The sequence below is a fragment of the Somniosus microcephalus genome, chromosome 4, assembly GCF_052327205.1.
Source record: "Somniosus microcephalus isolate GS21.2 chromosome 4, FLI_Smic_1.0, whole genome shotgun sequence".
Lineage (NCBI taxonomy): Eukaryota > Metazoa > Chordata > Chondrichthyes > Squaliformes > Somniosidae > Somniosus > Somniosus microcephalus.
The window spans coordinates 169,119,729-169,142,470 of NC_140990.1; the positions used below are offsets into that span (position 1 = coordinate 169,119,729).

Below are 22,742 nucleotides of genomic sequence, written 5' to 3' on the forward strand. Positions count from 1 at the left end.
CTTAGAACACCTGAAGAGACATAATTCTGTAATGCTACCAGCTGAGGTGACTGTAAGAATTGCAGGGGTCAGCAGAAAAATGACTAGAGATAATTAGCTTACATCAGCAGAAAACCTTAAAGGAAATACCACTGGAAAAGGGTATAAATATTGAACTCTCAAATGGGATAACAGACTCGCTGTAATCGGGCAAAGCGATTCTCAGCTTCAGATGCGGTTCTGTAAGTCTCTAACTCTTTGTACCTCGGGGATCAAAGATATTTGATTTTGGTAGATATCCTGTAGAAAACTAAGAACTGTAAAACTATAGCGAAGATTTGAGAGTATGGTTCTCTGATAATAGAATTGTAAGCTCTCTCTTTTTGGAACTGTTAATGTTGCGATTGACTCACCAACTGTAAATTACATTTCGGTTCTTTAATAAATCTATATATTTTTATAATTGTCTCACATAAGACTTCTGTATCAAACTCGCGAACTCAATCTCTGTACACACTTTGGTGAGGAGTTGCAGAATTCTAGGGGAGTTTTACGGACCCTCATAATATCCGGAACGTTACAGTCTAGCTAAACTTATTAAAGGTGCTATCTGGAGGATGGTAACATCTTCAGGTTGTTCCTGAATGTATGGGGAATATGCCTGATCCGGGGTAGCCCTAAAGGGGCTAGGACTAGTAATTATCCCTTCAGCGTAAGCCAGACTGCAGCCGAGATGAGACAACATATGCATGCGAACGGCGGACTGAGAAGGTTTTCCTTTGTTGTCAGTGGCAAGCTGTGTCAGTTAAGGCAGGACACTAGTGTGATGCAGATACCTTCACTGTCTCACTATGTGCCTCACCGTCAGGACAGTAACTACCCCCCCCACCCCGGTCAATGTAACATTTTCATTTCTCAATCAATGTTCAGGTGGCCCTTCTAAGTAACATTTCTGAAGGTGTGGAAACCTGGGAACAGCTTTTCATTGTGATAGTAACATTCACTGGGAATGACAGAACCGTAGAAGCTTACAGTGCAGAGGGAGGCTGTTTAGCCCATCGTGTCCGTGACGACTCTCTGCTACAGTAATCCAAAACTAGTCCCAGTTCCCCGCCCTCTCCCCACAGCCTTGTATCTTCCAATGCTTCAAATAGTTATTCTCATTAAAGATGTAATGATCCCTGCCTCAACTACTCCTTGTGGCCAAGCATTCGATGCTCCCACAACTCTCTGTGTAAAGAAGTTTCTCCAAACCTCTCTCCTCACTCTTTTAGTGACAAATTTTAAATTGATATCCTGTTGTTATTGACTCCCTAACCAGAGGGAACAATCTTTCTTTATTCTTTCCCTATCCCCTTTCCAATTAACCCTAACCCTTTATTTCCTGTCTGTCAACCAACATTCTATCTATGCTGCTGTTTATCTCTTATACCACATGCCTGAATTTTTGTAACAAGCCTCTTGTGAGACACCCTATCAAATGCCTGCTGAAAATCCATAGACACTACATCTACTGCATTCCTTTTATCTATTCAATGTCATTTTTTCAAAAAAAACTCCTTTAGTTTATCAAACATGCTTTGTCTTTAGCAAATCCATTCTGGCTGTCTTACATTATGCCACACATTTCTAAATGCCAACTAATTTTATTTTGAATTATCTAAGAGTTTGCTCACAAGTGATGTTACTGATTTAATAATTACCCAGTTTATTCTTCTGTCCGTTCTTGAAAAGAGGTGTTACATTGGCTAGTTTCCAGTCTCTCGGTACATTTTGCATATCTAAGGAGGTCTATCTCTTCTGTTCTCTCATCTTTGGCTTCCTTCAATGGGCTAGAATGCATGTCATCAGGACCCGATGACCTCGATTTCCTGATGTAGTAGCTGAAGCCATCTCTTCATTCCTATCCCTCTCTCACCTCTACTTTTGATGACATTTTTCTGAGGCAATTTACTGTTTCTCCACTTTTCCAACTCCATTATCCTACCCATCTCCTTGCTGGCCCTCTATTGTTACAGCTTGTGAGAGAATTTCGTGATGAGTACTGGCCTTTTTTGCTTTGACCAGCTGGGTAACTGATGCACAAATGAAACAAATCAGCACGTTGAAATAGTCTCCAAACCAAAGTACAGAGCAATGCGGAGTGTTTCTCTCAGATGTAGCCCTGTGATATTATGCATACATTGCACCCGGACAGTCTGCTTATCCCAAACTGTTTCTGGCTATTTGTGCAACCTCTTTTTGGTTTAAAAACTTAATTGATGGCTGGTGCCATCACCAATTAGGAGACAGCAGGTGCCCCCTTTTAAAGGGGGCACACCAATAAAACTGTAGCTTAAACAAAATTTAAAGGAAAATTGAATGAATTAAATCAAAATTATGTTTTTGAGGGTGATGAAGCACTCTAGTCCGTCCAGTGCCCACTGGTCGTCGAAGTCCTCAAACGTGCTCCATCTCCAGGGACACCCAGGCGCGAATGTAGCCATGGAAGAGACACACTCTGGCTATTTGTGCAAGATAAGAACAAGGGGGAGGTGGGGAGGGGAGTACTTCGGATGTACAGTGCAAATACCACAGCTGGCAAATGGATGAATTATGCATGTCTATATTGAGAGGCTTGTGGTTTGGTTTAGGGCCTTTTTTAGTGCACTTACGGCCGTATTACTGATACATACAGGCCCAAAACACATGCGCACACCTGGAATCCATTCCAGCCGCTTCTATGTAATTTGCTGGGTTATACAACCTTTCCCCCCCACAACCCAATAAAGTACTTGATCCAAAGTGAGTGAATGAGTATGCGGGTGTGCGCCTTTGACATATAGAATCATAGGGGGAGAAATTCGGTTGTTAGCGCCACCGATTAACGCCTAAAGAGGCCGAGAAGTGGGGTGCTAGCCAATTTCCAGGCGGGCGCAAGGCGCCTAGCGCCTCGCCCCATATTGAGCATGCATTTAGCGCCGGCGCTAAATCTTAGCACACGCTCATGGGCGCAGGCTGATTATGACATCATTTGAGTGTGCAACGCCTTTTGGGCGCCCCGGACAGGAAATTCAGTGACGCCCCCCGCCGTAGCGCCTGGCGCTAATAGTGACAGCTTACCTGGACCTTACCAAGTTGCTCTTGGGCTGGAGGAGCGTTATTTAAAGGGGACTGGTGTGGTTTAAAAGCGGCAGCCATTTTTGGAGCACAACTTCCTTGAGAGCTACAAAGAGTTACTGAGCTGCACACTGAGAGCCATTTGACCACTGAGCCAGCGCAGGCAGACGATCTTCAGCCTTCTGACCATCACCTTGTTGTTGGTGAGCCTTGACAATGAGGAACCTTCCTGTGGGCACTTATTATGGGGGCTGCATTGGAGGGGAACGTCCTGCTGCTGAATCATCTGGAAAGGGCACTGAGACGCTGGGAGAGGGGGGCGGGCATGGCCAGACGGAGGAGGGCCAACAGACATCACCACAGCAGACGTTATGCTGGCAGGGTTTTCCGACAGCAGTTTTCCTACATGTGTGTTAAGAAGTCAATTATTTGAAGTAAGTTTAATTTTTTAAGGGTTTTTTAAACTCTTGGGCAGTTTAAACAGGAAGTAGAATCCGGGTATAAAAGGGGAGGGGCTAGTGCGGTGCACGGAGTGCTTTGTGCATTGAGTGCTGCTGGAGTTTTGCTAAGTGGGAGAGTTCGGATAAGTGGGAGGTGAGGGTGTGTTTTTTGCTCTGTTTTGTTCCCCACTCCCAGGCTTAGACATCACTGCGGAGGCGGAGCAGCGAGACGAGTCAACCAAACAGGCTCCACAGACAGTATTCAAGGAGGAGGTTGGTGATCAGCTGGTTGGTTGGTTTTCTTCCTTCTCTTTTTCATACCTTTAAGTTGGTAAGTCCTATTGAATAGTGGTGTGATATTATCATATATATCCGGGCAGGGTCTTCATAACTAATAATAAGAAATTAAATTAATTATATAGAATGGAGCAGGTGATGTGTTACTGTTGCGAGATGTGGGAGCCGGTGAACCCCATTGAGGCTAACGGTGATTACATCTGCGACAAGTGTTTGCTGCTAGAGGAACTCAAGTTCCATGTTATGGAGCTTGAGACCGAGCTTCGGACACTGCGACACATCAGGGAGGGGGAGAAGTTCCTGGACTCTATGTTTCAGGAGATGGTCACACCTATGAAGTTAATTACTGCAGATGTAGTCCGTGGTCAGGGACAGGACGGTGTGACTACGAATGAGGAAGGTACAGGGATCCAGGATGTAGTGTTGAAGAAGACGCAGCCCTTGTTCTTGTCCAGCAGGATCGAGGTTCTTACTCCCTGTGAGGGCGGGAGCGGGGACTGCAGGGAGGATGAGCAACCTGGCCACAGCACCGTGGTACAGGGGGCCATTCAAGTGGAGGGAGTAAAAAGAAATGTTGTAGTGGTAGGGGATAGTATCATTAGGGGGATAGATAGGGTTCTCTGCAGTCAAGAGCGGGAGTCCCGAAGGCTGTGTTGCCTGCCTGGTGCCAGGGTTAAGGACATCTCTTCTGGGCTGGAAAGAAACTTGCAGTGGGAGGGGGAGGATCCAGTTGTCGTGGTCCATGTTGGTACAAACGACGTAGATAGGACAAGGAAGACGGTTCTGTTAAAGGAGTATGAGCAGCTAGGGGTCAAATTAAAAAACAGAACCTCAAGGGTAATAATCTCTGGGTTATTACCTGAGCCACGAGCGAATTTGGCTAGGATAAATAAAATTAAAGAGTTAAATGCGTGGCTCAAAGACTGGTGTGGGAGAAATGGGTTTTGCTTCTTGGGACACTGGCACCAGTACTGGGACAGGAGGGAGCTGTTCTGTTGGGACGGACTCCACTTGGCCAGTGCTGGGACTAGAGTCCTGGCGAATCATATAACTAGGGCTGTAGAGAGGGCTTTAAACTAATTAGTGGGGGGGAGGTTTCTAGAGAGCAAATCATAGAAATGACAACAGAGAAGGTCATAGACTTAGGTAGCAGTGGGGGAATTAAAAAACAGAATGTGTCAGGAAGGGACAGAAGGTATGGAGTAAAAAGTAAAGTACTAAAAAGGGAAAAAACAGGAACTAAGTGTTACAAAACATATTTGAAAGTTCTTTATCTGAATGCACGTAGCATTCGTAACAAAATGAATGAGTTAACGGCACAAATAATGACATATGGGTATGATCTTGTGGCCATTACAGAAACATGGCTGCAGGGTGACCATGACTGGGAATTAAACATACCAGGTTATTTAACAATCAGGAAGGACAGGCAGGAAGGGAGAGGAGGTGGGGTGGCTATGCTAATAAAGGAAGGAATCACTATAATACAGAGAAATGATATTGGGTCAAAGGAGCACGATAGTGAAACAGTTTGGGTGGAGGTAAGGAATAATAAGGGGAAAAAAACACTAGTGGGTGTAGTCTATAGGCCTCCGAACAGTTGCAACTCTGTTGGACGGAGTATTAATCAGGAAATAGTTGAGGCTTGTAATAAGGGAACAGCTATAATTATGGGGGATTTTAATTATCATATTAACTGGACAAATCAAATTGGGCAGAGCAGCCTTGAGGAAGAGTTCATTGAGTGTATTAGGGATGGGTTTCTTGAGCAGTATGTAACTGAACCGACCAGGGGGCAAGCAACCTTAGATTTGGTCCTGTGTAATGAGACAGGATTAATTAAAAATGTCCTAGTAAAGGATCCCCTTGGAATGAGTGACCATAACATGGTTGAGTTCCATATTCAATTAGAGGGTGAGAAGGTTGGATCTCAAACAAGCGTGCTGAGCTTGAATAAAGGAGACTATGAAGGTATGAGAGCGGAATTAATGAGAGTAGACTGGGAAAATAGATTAAAGGGTAAGACGGTACATGACCAGTGGTGTACATTTAAGGAGTTATTTTACAACTTCCAAAAAAAATATATTCCACTGAGGAAAAAAGGGTGTAAAAGAAAAGATAGCCATCCGTGGCTAAGTAAAGTAATTAAGGATAGTATCCGACTAAAAACAAGGGCATATAAGGTAGCCAAATCTAGTGGGAGGATGGAAGATTGGGAAGTCTTTAAAAGACAGCAAAAAATAACAAAAAGATTGATTAAGAAAGGGAAGATAGATTATGAAAGTAAATTAGCAAAATATATAAAAACAGACAGTAAAAGTTTCTATAGTTATATAAAAAGAAAAAGGGTGGCTAAAGTAAATGTTGGTCCCTTAGAGGATGAGACCGGGAAATTAATGGTGGGAAACATGGAGATGGCAAAAACACTGAACAATTACTTTGTATCAGTCTTTACAGTAGAGGACACTAAGAATATCCCAACACTGGACAAACAGGGGGCTCTAGGGGGGGAGGAACTAAATACAATTAAAATCACTAAGGAAGTGGTACTTGGTAAAATAATGGGACTCAAGGCGGATAAATCCCCTGGACCTGATGGCTTGCATCCCAGGGTCTTGAGGGAAGTAGCGGTAGGGATTGTGGATGCATTGGTAATAATTTTCCAAAACTCACTGGACTCAGCAAAGGTCCCGGCAGATTGGAAAACTGCTAATGTAACACCATTATTTAAAAAGGGTAGTAGGCAGAAGGCTGGAAACTATAGACCTGTTAGCCTAACATCTGTGGTTGGTAAAATGTTAGAGTCCATTATTAAGGAGACAGTAACGGGACATTTGGATAAACACAATTTAATAGGGCAAACTCAGCATGGTTTCATGAAGGGGAAGTCATGTTTAACAAATTTGCTTGAGTTTTTTGAGGAAGTAACATACAGGGTGGATAAAGGGGAACCAGTGGACGTAGTGTATTTAGACTTCCAAAAGGCATTTGATAAGGTGCCACACAAAAGATTATTGCTCAAGATAAAAAATCACGGGATTGGGGGTAATATTCTGGCATGGGTGGAGGATTGGCTCTCTAACAGAAAGCAGAGAGTTGGGATAAATGGTTCGTTCTCAGATTGGCAACCAGTAACTAGTGGTGTTCCGCAGGGGTCAGTGCTGGGTCCCCAACTCTTTACAATCTATATTAACGATTTGGAGGAAGGGACCGAGTGTAACATATCAAAGTTTGCAGATGATACAAAGATGGGACGGAAAGTAGTGAGTGAGGAGGACATAAAAAACCTGCAAAGGGACATAGACAGGCTAAGTAAGTGGGCAGAGATTTGGCAGATGGAATACAATACTGGAAAGTGTGAAGTTATGCACTTTGGCAGGAAAAATCAGAGAGCAAGTTATTATCTTAATGGCAAGAAACTGGAAAGTACTGTAGTACAAAGGGATCTGGGGGTCCTGGTGCACGAAACTCAAAAAGTTAGTATGCAGGTGCAGCAAGTGATCAAGAAGGCCAATGGAATGTTGGCTTTTATTGCTAGGGGTTTGGAATATAAAAACAGGGAGGTATTGCTGCAGTTGTACAAGGTATTGGTGAGGCCGCACCTGGAATACTGCATACAGTTTTGGTGTCCATACTTAAGAAAAGACATACTTGCTCTCGAGTCAGTACAAAGAAGGTTCACTCGGTTAATCCCGGGGATGAGGGGGTGGTCATATGAGGAGAGGTTGAGTAGATTGGGACTCTACTCATTGGAGTTCAGAAGAATGAGAGGCGATCTTATTGAAACATATAAGATTGTGAAGGGGCTTGATCGGGTGGATGCGGTGAGGATGTTCCCAATGATGGGTGAAACTAGAACTAGGGGGCATAATCTTAAAATAAGGGGCTGCTCATTCAAAACTGAGATGAGGAGAAACTTCTTCACTCAGAGGGTGGTAGGTTTGTGGAATTTGCTGCCCCAGAAAGCTGTGGAAGCTACATCATTAAATAAATTTAAAACAGAAATAGATAGTTTCCTAGAAGTAAAGGGAATAAAGGGTTACGGGGAGCGGGCAGGAAATTGGACATGAGTCTGGGTTCGGAATGGTCATGGCCCTGTGGGTAGTGGAGCGGGCCCAGGGGCCGTGTAGCCTTGTTCTGCTCCTACCGTGTTCTAATTCTGTTAGATTTCAGGAGATGGTTTTATTCCTGTTCCTGGCTGGGGTGGAGATCGCCTTTACAGAAGGTAAGTACTGTAGAAAATATAGGGACAGAGTGATCTCCTGGAAGAATTTCGATCGCCTAGATGGGTCGGAGAGGAATTTCCCAGATTTTTTTCTCCCAAATTGGCCATTGGGTCTTTATCTGGTTTTTCGCCTCTCCCGGGAGATCACATGGGTTCGGGTGGATGCAGAGTGATAGAAGATTTGAGGTTAGGATCAGATCAGCCATGATCTTATTGAATGGTGGAGCAGGCTCGAGGGGCCGATTGGCCTACTCCTGCTCCTATTTCTTATGTTCTTATGTTCTAACATGCCGGAGGAGCAGTGTGTCAGAAGGCTGCGATTTAGAAAGGAGGTGGCGACTGAGCTGTGCCAACTGCTTCAGCCAGATCTGCAGCCTCAGATAAGGTGCAGGACATCTCTGTCGATGGCTGAGAAGATGCCTGCTGGCCTGAACTTCTACGCGAGCGGCTCTTCTCAGGCTGCGTGTCAGAGGCTGATCAGAAGTAGCTTCTAGACCCCTCTCACGGAATGCTTGCTGCCATTCCAAGAACAGGAATGGAACCGGTCTGATACCCCCAAGCCTGTGAAGGGCAAGATGCATGTAAATAGCAGGCATGGCCATTGTAAATGAAGAAAGTGCTTCATTACACAAAATGTGGTTCCTTCAAACATGAGAAAGCTATGGCAACAGAAAGCAAAACTAATACACTGACACATAACTGCCTCTCACACCCGGGAGACTGTCCAAAACATAAATCACATTCCGACCATCTTCCTTGGCCTTGATTCCACTGCACCAACCAAAGCATCCAATGCCCCATCAGTGAGGCGTTCCGCCCTCTGCCCCACCCTTTCCATGTCTTGCTAGGCTGTTGCGCCACAGGTAGGCTCCTACCGTTTTGAAGGCCTACAAGGCAGTGAGTGTGTCTGGTGATGCCAATTGACCTGCCCCTTTAAGAGCTGGCCGGCGCCACTGTGTCTCAGGGAAAGTGATTATTGACAGCACCCTCACTGCACCCCGCCGCCGCGAAATTGGGTTGCGCCGCCGGGTTAGCGCCTTAAGAGTAGCGTGCAGCGCCTGATTTAGCGCCGCAATCACCTTTAGGGGTGCTGCAACCCAATATCGCGCTAGGTGGCGCTAAATTGCGCCTGGCGCTAAACTTTGCGCATCGCCAGGACTAGTGCCCCAAATGCGGCTATACCGAATTTCTAGGCCATAGAATGTTACCGAACGGAAACAGGAGCCCTCGAGAATAGTTCTATTTCAGAACTAAGGTACATCGCTGAGCGAACCACAAATACTGTGGCCTCTTTGAACTTCAGCTCCCTGAAAACCAGCACTGTAAATGTAAAAAGATTAGGGCCTAGAAATTGGGTATAGCCCCGCCAGCTCGTTTGCGCCGTAAATTTTGCGCCCGCCGCGGAGCCAGTTGTGCCCGCCCCATATTCACTTTCAGCGGCCCAAAGCGGAACCGGGCGCTGTTCCAGGGTTTGGCCGCCCCGCTTGGGGCGCTGAAAGTGAATTTCAGCGCTGCCGGTCCCGCTGCGCCACCCGATGCGGTGCGGCAGGCTGCTGTACTGCAGGCCTCCCCCTTCTCAAGGGGGAGGTGCCTGCAACGGCCGGAGCCCCGATTGCAAGTGCCGGCAAAAGAGCCCGGCACAATGGAGAAGTGCCGGGCTCCACGGAAACCAGCCGGCAATGCCGCGGGGGGGTGGGGGGTGGAGGAGGCCGGGGAAGGAGGTGCGGGCAGGCGGCCGCCGAAAAAGCGGCCGGCCGCACCTCCACCTTAAAGCGCCCCGCTAAGGCTGCTGTAAGGACCCGGTCTCCCGATGTTGTTAGCGGCCGCCACGGATGAGGCGGCCGCTACTGAAGATGGGGATCGGCGTGGTTTCGGGCGGTACCGGGGCACTGCGCACACCGATGACGTCATCGGTGCCGGCGCAGCGCTACCGGCTAACGCCGATGTTAGGGCCCACCTAATTTCGGGCGCGACGCAACTTCCGGCGCAACCCACTCTTTCGCCCCTAATTGGGCGCAAACGCAAGTGAATTTCTAGGCCTAGATACCTTGTAAAACAAGTACTCCCAAACCCCACTTGCAATGCCCGCGCTTGTTAAACATGCCAAAAAGGACCCCTGAGTGATAGGTCTCGTGTCAGGCCCACTGCTCGCTTTGTGCATTAGTAATAAGTTGGGTTAGGGTTGGCAACCCGCCAGGCTTGTCCTCAGTCGCCATGAATTGAATGATTGATTTCCTGGACTATGTTGCGAGCGACCCAAGAGAAAAACCACAGGGGCATTTCAAAATGTACGTTTTCTTTTTTAATTTTCTTTAAACACTTTAGTTTATTAGTTGTAAAAATATAAGCGATGGGGGGAAACCAAAAGCTGGGAGTGGGCAGGTCAGATGGAGGTGAGAGGTCATTGGACGTAATCCGGGAGGTTCATCACATCAGAGTTGGCAAGCCTAAGTTGAGTCGTGTTTTGGATCCATCCAGGACTACAGATATCTCCAAGATATTCAGCGTTCCTCGAACCACTGCTCTCGCCGTATCCTGAGATCCACGCTGAATGCCATGCACCGCCACATGAACACTCTCGACCTCTCTCTTCAGCAGCACCGACTCACTCTATCTCAAAGCTGTTCTGGTCCGCAGTTCCATTTCATCCTTCGCCTCACCCGGCGCTTTAACAAAAAACTTTTTTCTTCCTTTCAGGTGTCAAGGATCGCAAGCTTCAACAACTCTTGGACACCAACGCCCCTCTGGAAACTTCTTCCCCTTCACTTTCCTCTGACCCCAACCCTTCTCCCAGTCTCACCCCCTGCCGCGTTTTCACTATCCCCTCTGACCTTCCCCTCTGACCCCGAACAATCAGTCCTTAGCAAAGGCCTGAGCTTCATCCCCTTACGTCCCCACCTCAATGAATTTCGAGCTCGGCATGATGCTGGGCTCTTTTTCCGCCGTCTTCATCTCCGTGCCCACTTCTTTGGCCAGGAGTCTTCCCCCTGCATGGCTGACCCTTTCTCCCGCTTTCAGAATTCTCGTTCTAACTGGACCCTCCCTTGGCCTCTTACCCTCTCTAGATCTTTTCATTGCAAACTGCCGGCGTGACATCGGCTGTCTCCATTTCTCTGCTCCCCTCACTCACTCCAACCTACCTCCCTCTGAACTTGCAGCACTCCATTCTCTCAGATCCAACCCCGACATTGTCATTAAACCTGCTGACAAGGGTGGTGCTGTTGTTGTTTGGCGAACCGACCTCTACCTAGCGGAAGCTGAACGCCAACTCTCTGACACCTCCTCCTACCTCCGCCTGGACCATGACCCCACTACCGAACATCAAGCCATCATTTCCAAGACTGTCACTGACCTTATCTCCTCTGGAGATCTTCCCCCCACGGCCGCCAACCTCATAGTTCCCCAAGCCCGCACAACCCGCTTCGAACTCCTTCCCAAGATCCACAACAGGACTGCCCTGGTAGACCCATCGTTTCAGCCTGTTCTTGCCCCATGGAACTTATCTCTTCCTATCTCAACTCTATTTTTTCTCCCCTTGTCCAGTCTCTTCCCACGTACATCCGCGACTCTTCCGATGCCCTCTGCCACTAACAGTTTCCAGTTTCCTGGCCCCAACCGCCTCCTTTTCACTTTGGACGTACAATCCCTCTACACCTCCATCCCCCACCAGGATGGCCTGAGGGCGCTCTGCTTCTTCCTTGAACAGAGGCCCAACCAGTACCTATCCACCACCACCCTACTCGGCCTGGCAGAACTTGTTCTCACATTGAACAACTTCTCCTTTGACTCCACTCACTTCCTCCAAATCAAAGGTGTTGCTATGGGAACCCGCATGGGTCCTAGCTATGCCTGCCTTTTCGTGGGATATGTGGAACACTCTTTGTTCCAGTCCTACTCGAGTCCCCTCCCTCACCTCTTTTTCCGGTACATTGATGACTGTATCAGTGCCGTTTCCTGCCCTCGCCCTGAACTAGATAATTTCATTCACTTTGCTTCCAATTTCCACCCTTCCCTCACCTTCACATAGTCCATCTCTGACTCTTCCCTTCCCTTCCTCGACTTCTCCGTCTCCATCTCTGGGGATAAGTTATTGACAAACATTCACTACAACTGACTCCCACAGCTACCTGGACTACACTTCCTCCCACCCCGCCTTCTGTAAGGACTCTATTCTATTCTCCCAGTTTCTCCGTCTCGGCCGCATCTGCTCTGACGATGCCACCTTCCATACCAGTGCTTCCGACATGTCTTCCTTTTTCCTCAACTGAGGATTCCCCTCTACAGTGGTTGACACGGCCCTTGACCGTGTCTGTTCTATCTCCCGCACTTCTGCCCTCAACCCTGCCCCTCCCTCTCGGAACCACGATAGAGTTCCCCTTGTCCTCATCTTTCACCCCACCAGCCTCCACATTCAACGGATCATCCTCCGCCATTTCTGCCACCTCCAACGTGATCCCACCACCAAACACATCTTCCCCTCACCTCCCCTTTCAGCATTCCGTAGGGACCGCTCCCTCCGCGACACCCTAGTCCACTCCTCTATCACCCCCAGCACCCCTTCCCCTTCACCCGGCACCTTCCCGTGCAAGCGCAGGAGATGCAACACATGCCCTTATACCTCCCCACTTCCCACTGTCCAGGGCCCTAAACACCCCTTCCAGGTGAAACAGCGATTTACTTGTACTTCCTGCAATTTAGTATACTGTATTCACTGCTCACAATGTGGTCTCCTCTACATTGGGGAGACCAAACGCAGATTGGGTGACCGCTTTGCGGAACATCACCGTTCAGTCCGTAAGGGGGACCCCGAGCTCCCGGTGGCCTGTCACTTTAATTCACCGCTCCACGCCCACTCAGACCTCACTGTCCTCGGCCTCTTGCACTGTTCCAATGAAGCTCAGCGTGAGCTCGAGGAACAGCATCTCATCTTTCGATTAGGCACTTTACAGCCCTCTGGACTCAACATAGAGTTAAACAATTTCAGATCATAACCTGGCCCCCATCATATATATATTTTTATCCACACTTTTTGTTTGTGCCTTCTGTTCTTCTCTCCCACATGGCAGCTGTCTTTCATTCTGCCAGCGCAATTTACACTTCATCTAGAGCCATCCTTTGTTTCTTATCCTGTCCCATTACCATCTCCTTTTGCCTTGAATATCTCTTAATGTCTCTCAACTTCTCCTGCCTTCTATCCTATCACAGACCTTCCCTTTAGTTCTTTCCTCCCCTCCCCTATTTCCCAGCCCCTACACTTGCTTAAAAATATGTTCCATTTTCTGCTTCTTTCCAGTTCTGACAAAAGGTTATCGACCTGAAGCATTAACTCTGTTTCTCTCTTCACAGATGCTGCCTGACCTGCTGAGTATCTCCAGCATTTTCTGTTTTTATTTCAGATTTCCAGCATCTGCATTATTTTCTTTTTGTGTTTGAGTCGTACAGTGCTCGGTACTTATAGGGTCAGAAATTGCAACTTACATTCAAGCCCGGACCTCCAGGCGAGCCAGGGACTCCTCTTGGTCCTGGGAGGCCGATATCTCCCTGTGAACAAAGTGAAGATTTCAATGAGTGAGCTGGAAATGGAAGGGCCTCCCGCACTGACATCTCAACTCAAAACCCAGGACTGACAGTGCAGTGACAAACCTGCCAGTGTTGGCCGAAGGGAGAGGAGGGCACGGTCTCTGTGACCGATCTTCAGCTTGGCCTAGCAACACCACCAAGGGTATTCCCATCTCCCTGGGCTGGCCATTTAAAAAAATATTTCAGCTCTCCCACTTTAACCCTGAGACAAACCTCTAATATTTCAGTGATATCAGGAGCAGTTTCCATTAGTCCCCTTGAGCTAGTTCTGCCATTCAATTAGATCATGGCTGATCTGTTTCTTAACTCCATTTACCCGCCTTGGTTCCTATCCCTTAATACCCTCACCTAACAAACATTTATCAATCTCAGTTTTGAAATTTTCAATTGACCCCCAGCCTCAACAGCTTTTTGGAAGAGAGAGTTCCAGGTTTCTACTACCCTTTGTGTGAAGAAGTGCTTCCTGACATCACCCCTGAACGGCCTAGCTCTAATTTTAAGGTTATACCCCCTTGTTCTGAACTCCCCCACCAGAGAAAATAATTTCTCCTTTTCTACACTATCAAATCTGAAACACCTCAATTAGATCACCACTTAATCTTTTATACTCAAGGGAACACACCTCGTCTATACAGCCTGTCCCCATAATTTAACCCTTTTAGCCCTTGTATTATTCTTTAGAATCTCCGCTGCACCCCCTCCAAGGCCAATATATCCTTCCTGAGGTGCAATGCCCAGAATTGAATGCAGTGCTCCAGATGGGGTCTAGCCAGAGCTCTGGACGCCTGTAACATCACTTCCACCCCTTGGTATTTCAGCCCTTTTGAGATAAAGGCCAACATTCCGTTAGCCTTTTAAATTATTTTTTGTACCTGTCCACTAGCTTTTAACGTACTTTGACCCCTAAATCTCTCTGCTCCTCCACAGTTCCTAGCTTCTCACCATTTAGAAAATATTTATTAGATTAGTTATTAGATTATCATTGCACTCATGTTCGGACATCACACGGTGGCCGGTTACCTTCTCGCCTTTCAATCCGGCTTCACCTGCCAATCCTCGCACACCTTCAATTCCAACGTCTCCCTTTAATGGGACAAGAACATGTTAAATAAGTCAAGACATTATCATTCCAGGTTTGAGCAGCGCTTTCCATAATTGCAGCTATACTGTCACGGATGGGGCAGAGAGCTACTCCCGAATCAGACACCTGCAAGACCAAAGCCACCCTGTACAGTTCTTGCCAGAAATTCTACACCCTTAGCATCCTGATTTCACCCCCCTCCTTGGCTGCTCATTTGTGCCCATTTATGTGCTAAGAATAGCAAAACAGAATGGCTTCAACCCCTCTAAGTCTTGCTTACAACCTAGGGTTGCCAACGCTGGTTGGACATATTCCTGGAAGTCTCTTGCCTCCACCCCCTGTCCAACAGCCCCTTTTTTCCCATATTTCTATAAATAATAAAGTAATCAAAGAAAATGAAATGGAAAAAAATGATTTGTTTTCAGGCCTCTATGATTTTTCTCCCGGGTTGCTGGCAGCAGTGTCCTGGAGATTAATCTTCAATTCCTGGAGTCTCCAGGGCAATCCTGGAGGGTTGGCAACCCTACAATAACCTTGCTTGATATAATGCCCATCAGACCCACTGTATTGTAGCACTATTTCTTGGGTGGGGGGGGGGGTGCAGTGCTGCAATGTAAATGAGGAAGCACTGCCTGCTTCCAAGAATCAATTCAATTCAATTCAATTTTATTTGTCATATATGCAGCAGACGTGTGTACTGCACAATGAAATGTTGATTTTTACGAGTCCTCCCAACATTGGAATAAATATGGAATAGCAATGATAAAAATACTAATAGAATACAGTAATAATAAATAAAACAACAGTAATAAATAATAAATTAGTCGTTCATGAGTCTTATGGCCTGAGGGTAGAAGCTGTTTCGAAACCTGCTGGTACGAGACCGTATGCTTCAGTATCTCTTACGGTACGGGAGCAGGGCGAAGAGGTTGTGGCTGGAGTGGCTCGCGTCTTTGATGATTCTCAGGGCCTTCCCCCGGCACCTCTCGGGGTAGATATCCTGCACAGCAGGTAGCTTAATTCCTATAGTATGTTGTGCAGCTTTCACCACCATCTGTAGAGCCTTGCGGTCTATGGCGGTGCAGTTGCCATACCAGGTAGTGATGCAGCCGGACAGGATACTCTCGATGGTGCACCGGTAGAAGTTGGTGAGAATCTGGGGGGCCATTCCAAATTTCTTCAGTCTCCTGAGGAAGAACAGGCGTTGGCATGCCTTCTTGGTTACGTCGATGTGATGGGACCACGTTAAGTCCTCCGTAATGAATACACCCAGGAATTTGAAGCTGCTGACCCTCTCCACCTCCGCCCCTTCGATGTAGATTGGGGTGTGTCCCTCCCCTGCCGCTTCCTGTAGTCCACAATCATCTCCTTTGTTTTGCTGATGTTGAGGGAGAGGTTGTTGTACCCTTTTAGAGGGGGGCAATACCACCAGCTGGCAAATAGAAAGATTGCTGCCAATGGCAACAGGTGACAATTATTCTGGTACAGCCACGCTGAGTGATCTGGTGATTTTTGCCACTGGAAGTTTCCAAGCTCCCGGGACCAGCTCCAGCTCCCTCAAAGTAAATGGCAAATTGCAGCCTTCAAACCAACTATGGATACACAACGTAAATGGAGCATCGGGGGCTGGAACCAATTACAGGGTGGTATTTACTTCAAACTGGTTCCGGAATTTAAAGGGGGCGTGACTGCTGAACTCTGACCCTCTCGCAGAAAAACCCCGTGCAATTTTGGCTGCCCTGTTCCTTCAGCTCCTCTGTACATTTCACTTGTGCATTGATAAGGAAAAAAATCTACACTCACCTTTTCTCCTGGACTTCCTTTGGGCCCAGGATTGCCTTTGGATCCGAGGTCACCTCTGCGGCCCTAATAAGATTGGCAGAAAAATAAATATAGCTTAGAACTACCTATTGCATTGCTGACAAGACATTGCTGTCTGTGTTCCTTTGAATTCTAGCAACAACCACCAATATCTGTATGTGTCTGTGTCTATGTATGTGCCTGTTTGATTCTGCTTGTCTGTGCGTCTGCGTGTCTGCATGTGTGTCTGCGTGTCTATGTCTGGGTGCGCATATCTGCGCGTGTGCGAGCGAGCAGAAGATCTCTCATTTATGTAAGACTTGACTATTCCAATACACTCCTGGCTGGCCTCCCACATTCCAACCTACGTAAACTTGAGGTGATCCAAAACTCGGCTGCCTGTGTCCTAACTCGCACCAAGTCCCGTTCGCCCATCTCCCCTGTGCTCGCTGACCTACACTGGCTCCCAGTTAAGCAGCCCCTCGATTTCAAAATTCTCATCCTTGTTTTCAAACCCCTCCATGGCCTCGCCCCTCCCTATCTCTGTAATCTCCTTCAGCCCCACAACCCCCAGAGATACCTGCGCTCCTCCAATTCTACCCTCTTAAGCATCCCCGATTATAATCGCTCAACCATTGGTGGCCATGGCTTCTGTTGCCTAGGCCCTAAGCTCTGGAATTCCCTGCCTAAACCTGTCCGCCTCGCTACCTCTCTTTCCTCCTTTAAGACACTCCTTAAAATCTACCTCTTTGACCAAGCTTTTGGTCACCTGCCCTAATTTCTCCTTATGTGGCTCAGTGTCAAATTTTTTGTCTTACAAACACCTTGGGATGTTTTACTACGTCAAAGGCACTATATAAATACAAGTTGTTGTTGTTGTTGTTGACTGTACTCTGTACTTATGCACACAGACGTGTGGCATTTTATGCATTTATGTTTCTGCTGCATCCCTGTGTAAGTAAACAGATTTGGGTGATGTTCTAGAAGAGCTCTTAGCTTTCGGCTCCATTTCTAAAGGGTATCTGTGAGTTTATGACACTGGCTGTAAGTAAACAATATACATTTGAGGAAGAGAATAAAAATTACCACATCTCCTTTGGGTCCAGGACCTCCTTTGGTTCCCTGAGGAGTAAAATAAACAAAGCAACATCAGTTAATAAGAAGCCACCGAAAGAAAGCGATTCCTATTTATTCTATCCAATCTACTATATTGGCCCAGAAATTCGGGTCTTCATGGGTGAGTACGCACGGGGTACTCACCCGTAGGCCCAATGGAAGTGCCGGTTTCGTGCATGTACTGCGCATGCGTGGGAAACCGGCACTTCCGTTCCCCTGAACGAAGGGGTTCAGAGTTCGAACGCATGCGCAGGAGAGGCTGCGCGTGCGCATCGAACTTACGTTATTTTTGCAGGTTTTCCCGGGAGGGTAAGTCTCCAGAAGTTACACTTATAAAAAGCAGTCGCAAGGCCTGCTTTTTACAAGGTAAGTGGTGAATTAATTAAAATTAAAACATTTTTTCCACAGGTTTATTATTTTTAAATACTTTAAAGAAAGGTAAGTGTATTTTTAGCCCCGATAGAAAATAACATTATTTTTTTCAAAAATTTAAATTATTGTTTAAAATAGTTATTTCATGTAATGTATAGTTTATTTAAAAATCGGGATTAAAAAAAAAATTATTTGAAGATTTAGTGATGTTTTGGGGCTTGTAGTATTTATAAGTTTGACAGCCCTTCCTGTCAAACTTATGAATGAAACATTCCCTGCTCCGATTGGCTCCCCATGGCCCACGTGATCGCAGGGGACGCATCGAACTAACTGCGCCCCTGGGATACGCAAGCACTGCGCGCCGGCAGTTGGAGCAGGCCCAGGATCGGAATACCACGGGGGCCCACAGCTCAACGGCCGGCGCGTAAATGCAGGTCGGGGGCTTATACCCACGGGAAGCCCTCGACCCGAATTTCTGGGCCATTGTATTCCCTGCTCACGATGCAATCTCTTCTATATTGGGAAAACTAAACGCAGATTGGGCGACCCATTTGTCGAGCACCTCCATTTGTCCGACTCTCTTCCATTCCCAGTACTGCCTTTCCATCTTTGGCCTGCTACATTGCTCCAACCAGATTCGGCACAAACCTTCAGGAACAGTATCTCACCTTCCTCCTGAGCACTGTGCAGACTTCTGCTCTGAAGATTGGGATTCAAAGTTCTTTTTCACTGCCAGAAAAGTGGCAGAGCACCACTCCAGGCCAAAGCCATGAATGCCAATCCCACGGACAGGGTCAGTAACGTGTCTGGAGTGAGCCTATTTTGCGCCTATAAAAGACACTCCAGCGACACCAGCCCCCAACCAGCCAGTTAAAGGGGGGAAACAGCACATAACCACCCCGCTAGAAGCACCTGGATGGAAGTAAAAGTGACACCAAAAGGTCATTGGCTCCAAAGGGAGGGATAACTCTGGTACACACTAAGATGAGAAGCCGTCCGTGATCAATTACCTTATTTCTGGCAAGGTCTGGGGCTTTTATGGCGCCTCAGTGATAGTTGCACCAGCTCCTAGCTGGCGTGAGCTCTGCTAAGGTCCTTTAAAGGACGTAAAGGGAGGAATTCCTGGAGTAGTTTGGGAAATCCCCGCCATACCTTTGTTGTTGCAGTGGACGCAGGCAGAAGGCCCGCCCATGACCCACCACAAGGCAAAATGGATGGAACTAAAAAAAAAAATTGGCGTATTTCCTGGTTCCTCCTTGGCTTCTGGCTCATTGGCCAGAGATCTGCTCCAGTTGAGTTCTGGCCCAATCTGGAATTTTGTGACCATTTGGGTAAATATTCCCCAAGGGCTCTCCCTGCTTAGGCTCAATACATGAAGAATGGCCACATGGGTTCAAAAGAATGGGAGACTGGGCTGGAATGTATAACGGGCGGCCGATCCGACACTCCTAGTTTTTGGTCCCTGCCAAAGTTAGGCCCAGAGGCTGTAAAGGTTAAAGGTAACACGTTGTGATCAAACCACTGATGTTTCCTTTGAAATATGCTATTGTTAAATGTACTCATTTTCAAGTCTTATGAGGTGGCATGGAAACAAGGAGTGCAAAAAATAAATGTTCATTTTTATTCATGGCTTTTTCCTTAATCAATAGATTCTGAAATTCAACTTGCGGTAACATTTAAAAATAAACAGTAACAGCAGAGAAAATAAAAGACACGAGATATTGGAGAAAAAGAAAATAGAGAGGCAAATGGGGGGGAAGAGAAAACGAGGTACAAAAAATAGAGGGGGAAAAAGAGTGGAGATAGAGAAAGATTGAAGGTGGTACAGAAAGAGGAGAGTGGAGATAGAGAGATATATAAGAGAGACAGAAAGATAGGGGGAGAGAGGAAGATAGAGATGTAGCGAGAGAGGGGGAAAGAGGAATGAAATAGAAAGGAAAAGGAAGAAACAATGAAAACAGAAAGCCAAGACAATGAAAGAATCAGAAAGAGGAAAGGATAGAAGCCTACAGCTACATTCAGTTACAGAGTGAAGTTAGAAGAGAAAGAAACAAGAAAATAAAAGAGCAGTAAGGGAGAGCCAGGGTCAGTTTCTGAGAATAGAAGAGAATTGAGTTAAATTAAAGAACAGAGAAGAAAAAGTCATGAACATTCAACAAGATGTTTGTGGAGAGATCCTCTAACAGTTGTTATTGGGACTAGGGATAGCTTCCTCCTACCTATCTGGACTACACTGAACCCAGGGCCTAAGGTTCAACCACCAGTGTTGGAAGACAGTGCATACCCCAGATGCCAGTGAGCTATTTTTGGTATGAAATGTATAAAATTACCCTTGCACCCTTCTGACCCATTAGCCCTGGACGTCCAGCAGGTCCCAACGCTCCCTAAGAAAAAAGAAAAGCCGTTAATAAAAGGAAAGTGAAGGGACAGTACAACAATGTAACTGTTTGCAATAATATGCTGACTCAATAGATTGCTCCTCAGCCTCCTCCTCAGGATGTAGTCCACTATTACTGTCAGAGAGGAGCACATTTTTTCAGAGACAACACAGCACTCCAGTGAGCTGTTCCATTTAAGAAAGAAAGGCTTGTATTTAAATAACGCCTTTCACGTCCTCAGGACGTCCCAAAGAGCTTTACAGCCAATGAAGTACTTTTGAAGTGTAGTCACTGTTGTAATGTGGGACACGTGGCAGCCAATTTGTGCACAGAAGGTCCCACAAACAGCAATGTGATAATGACCAGATAATCTGCTTTAGTGACGTTGATTGAGGGATAAATATTGGACAGGACACCGTGGAGAACTCTCCCGCTCTTCTTCGAATTGTGCCATGGGATCTTTTACATCCAGCTGAGAGAGCATACGGGGTTTCAGTTGAAAAGACGGCACCTCCAACAGTGCAGCACGCCTTCAGTACTGCACTGGAGTGTCAGCCTAGATTGTGCGCTCAAGTCCCTGGAGTGGGACTTGAACCCACGACTTTCTGACTCGCAGGCGAGAGTACTACCCCTTGAGCCTGAATAATATTTGGCAAATTGTGGCTAGGAGCTTCAAGTGTCAGCTGGCACTCTACCCTATCACCACCATGGTACAAAATGGGCAGCAAAAACCACATAATATTAAAAAATTCTGGGAGTAAGTTTTAACTCGTGGTTCCCTGGCAAAGCAGATTGCCCACACATTGTAGAATCTGCCCGATTTTCATTCCATCGATTTGAAACAGGTGAAACTCTGGCAGGTTATATAACGGTGGGCAATCCACTCGCTCTGGTTACTACTCAGGCAGCAAAGCAGAAAATGACCCCCTCTGTCTTTAGGGTCATCCTGTTGTTTTCTGATTGGTTGACACATTCTGCAACAAAAAAAATGACCAATCGTGTTACACCCAGATACTTTACACACAGCAGCCGGTTAATGCTTTGGCCCTTGACTAAACCGCAGCTCTGATATCCCACTCTGACTACCAGCAGCAGAGCCCAGATAACACTCTCCTTTGTGCTCAAGTTCAGCAGCTCTGAATGGGAGCTGGAGGGCAGGTTGCCTTGAAGCGTTGGTGGACCTATGGTACAAAGCATGATGGGCAACATCAGGGGAACATAGCAATAGGAGGAGGTCATTCAGCTCCTCGAGCCCATTCTGCCATTCAACTAGATCATGGCTGATCTGCTCAACTCCATTTACTCTCCTTTGATCCATATCCCTTAATACCCGTACCTGATAAAAGGGGCGATCAACTAGGTTAGTACAGAGTGATGCAGAAATGACATGGAATAATCAGATTATTTGATGTAGTCCAATTGAACCTTGGGTAACAGGTCCTCTTTATCCAGCATTAGACTAACTAACTCAGTTGGATTACAGGAGCTACATATTGCACCCTAAACCATCACAAATTATTTGCTGTATGCAGCTATTGCCGCAGGCGATGCTACTTCCCTACAGAGCAGAAGATATGTGGAATAGACTCCTAGTGACGTTAGCCAATCCTATTCTAAGCCTTTAAAGTGTAACTGGGCAGTCCACCAGAAAGCGACTGAAGGTTTATATAATGAAGGAGGTGGACCATCAAATGCTTTGTGGAATAGTATGTCTGCAGTTCTGTTGGACTATGGGAATGTCTTCTTATCTATGCAATAAACCTTAAGCATCAGGAAGAACTTTGCGAGCAGTTTACTTCTGCTTCTTGTGATCATTAAAGTGACAGATATCAATAGCGGAGAATGGATCGTTTTTACACTTTGGAATGCAGGGATGGGAATTTCCTTGCAGGGTCTCCCGCTCCACCATCGTAACTTCGACAGAAGACCCGTTTACAAACGGAAATGAGGTTTCTGCCGAACTTCCACCGATCACTCCCAGGTCAGGTACAGAAATGCCAGATGCCAAGCTGAAGCTCCGTTTCCGCTGCCCCAACCCAATGGAGCTCCCTCTGCAGTAAGAGTGTCAATTCTTCACCTCCCACACCGGCTATGTATCACAGCTTGAGTGACATCACAAAGTACAGTGCCAATTTACTCTATTAAGGATAGCTTTATGCCGTTAATTCAGAACCATTAGGAGCTAGGATGAGGTTCTTCAAACTCAACTCACCATAGGACCTACTGAGAGAAAACATGTACTCTATCAGTAAGGGGTATACTTGAACCCAGATCCCAGCCCAGCTCATTCAAGGGGCTGCTGCTCTTGGAGATTCCCCTGATGGTGTTGACCAGGAGATTAGCTATAAATGAGGGAAAGCACACAACCTTGCAAG

At 46.6% G+C, this 22,742-nt stretch overlaps 1 protein-coding gene across 2 annotated transcripts in view; it reads right to left on the bottom strand.

Annotated features, from left to right (window-relative positions):
- Window positions 1-22,742, bottom strand: part of col6a2 (collagen, type VI, alpha 2) — a 135,156-nt gene that overhangs the window by 47,989 nt on the left and 64,425 nt on the right. For both annotated transcript variants that reach the window (XM_085985443.1, XM_085985444.1), the window contains exons 14-18: window positions 20,320-20,373; window positions 17,588-17,623; window positions 16,505-16,567; window positions 14,641-14,703; window positions 13,519-13,581 (exon numbers count right to left, since the gene is read on the bottom strand). In XM_085985443.1, coding sequence (XP_085841569.1) covers window positions 13,519-13,581; window positions 14,641-14,703; window positions 16,505-16,567; window positions 17,588-17,623; window positions 20,320-20,373 — 279 coding nt within the window. The remainder of the gene's footprint in view (window positions 1-13,518; window positions 13,582-14,640; window positions 14,704-16,504; window positions 16,568-17,587; window positions 17,624-20,319; window positions 20,374-22,742) is intronic.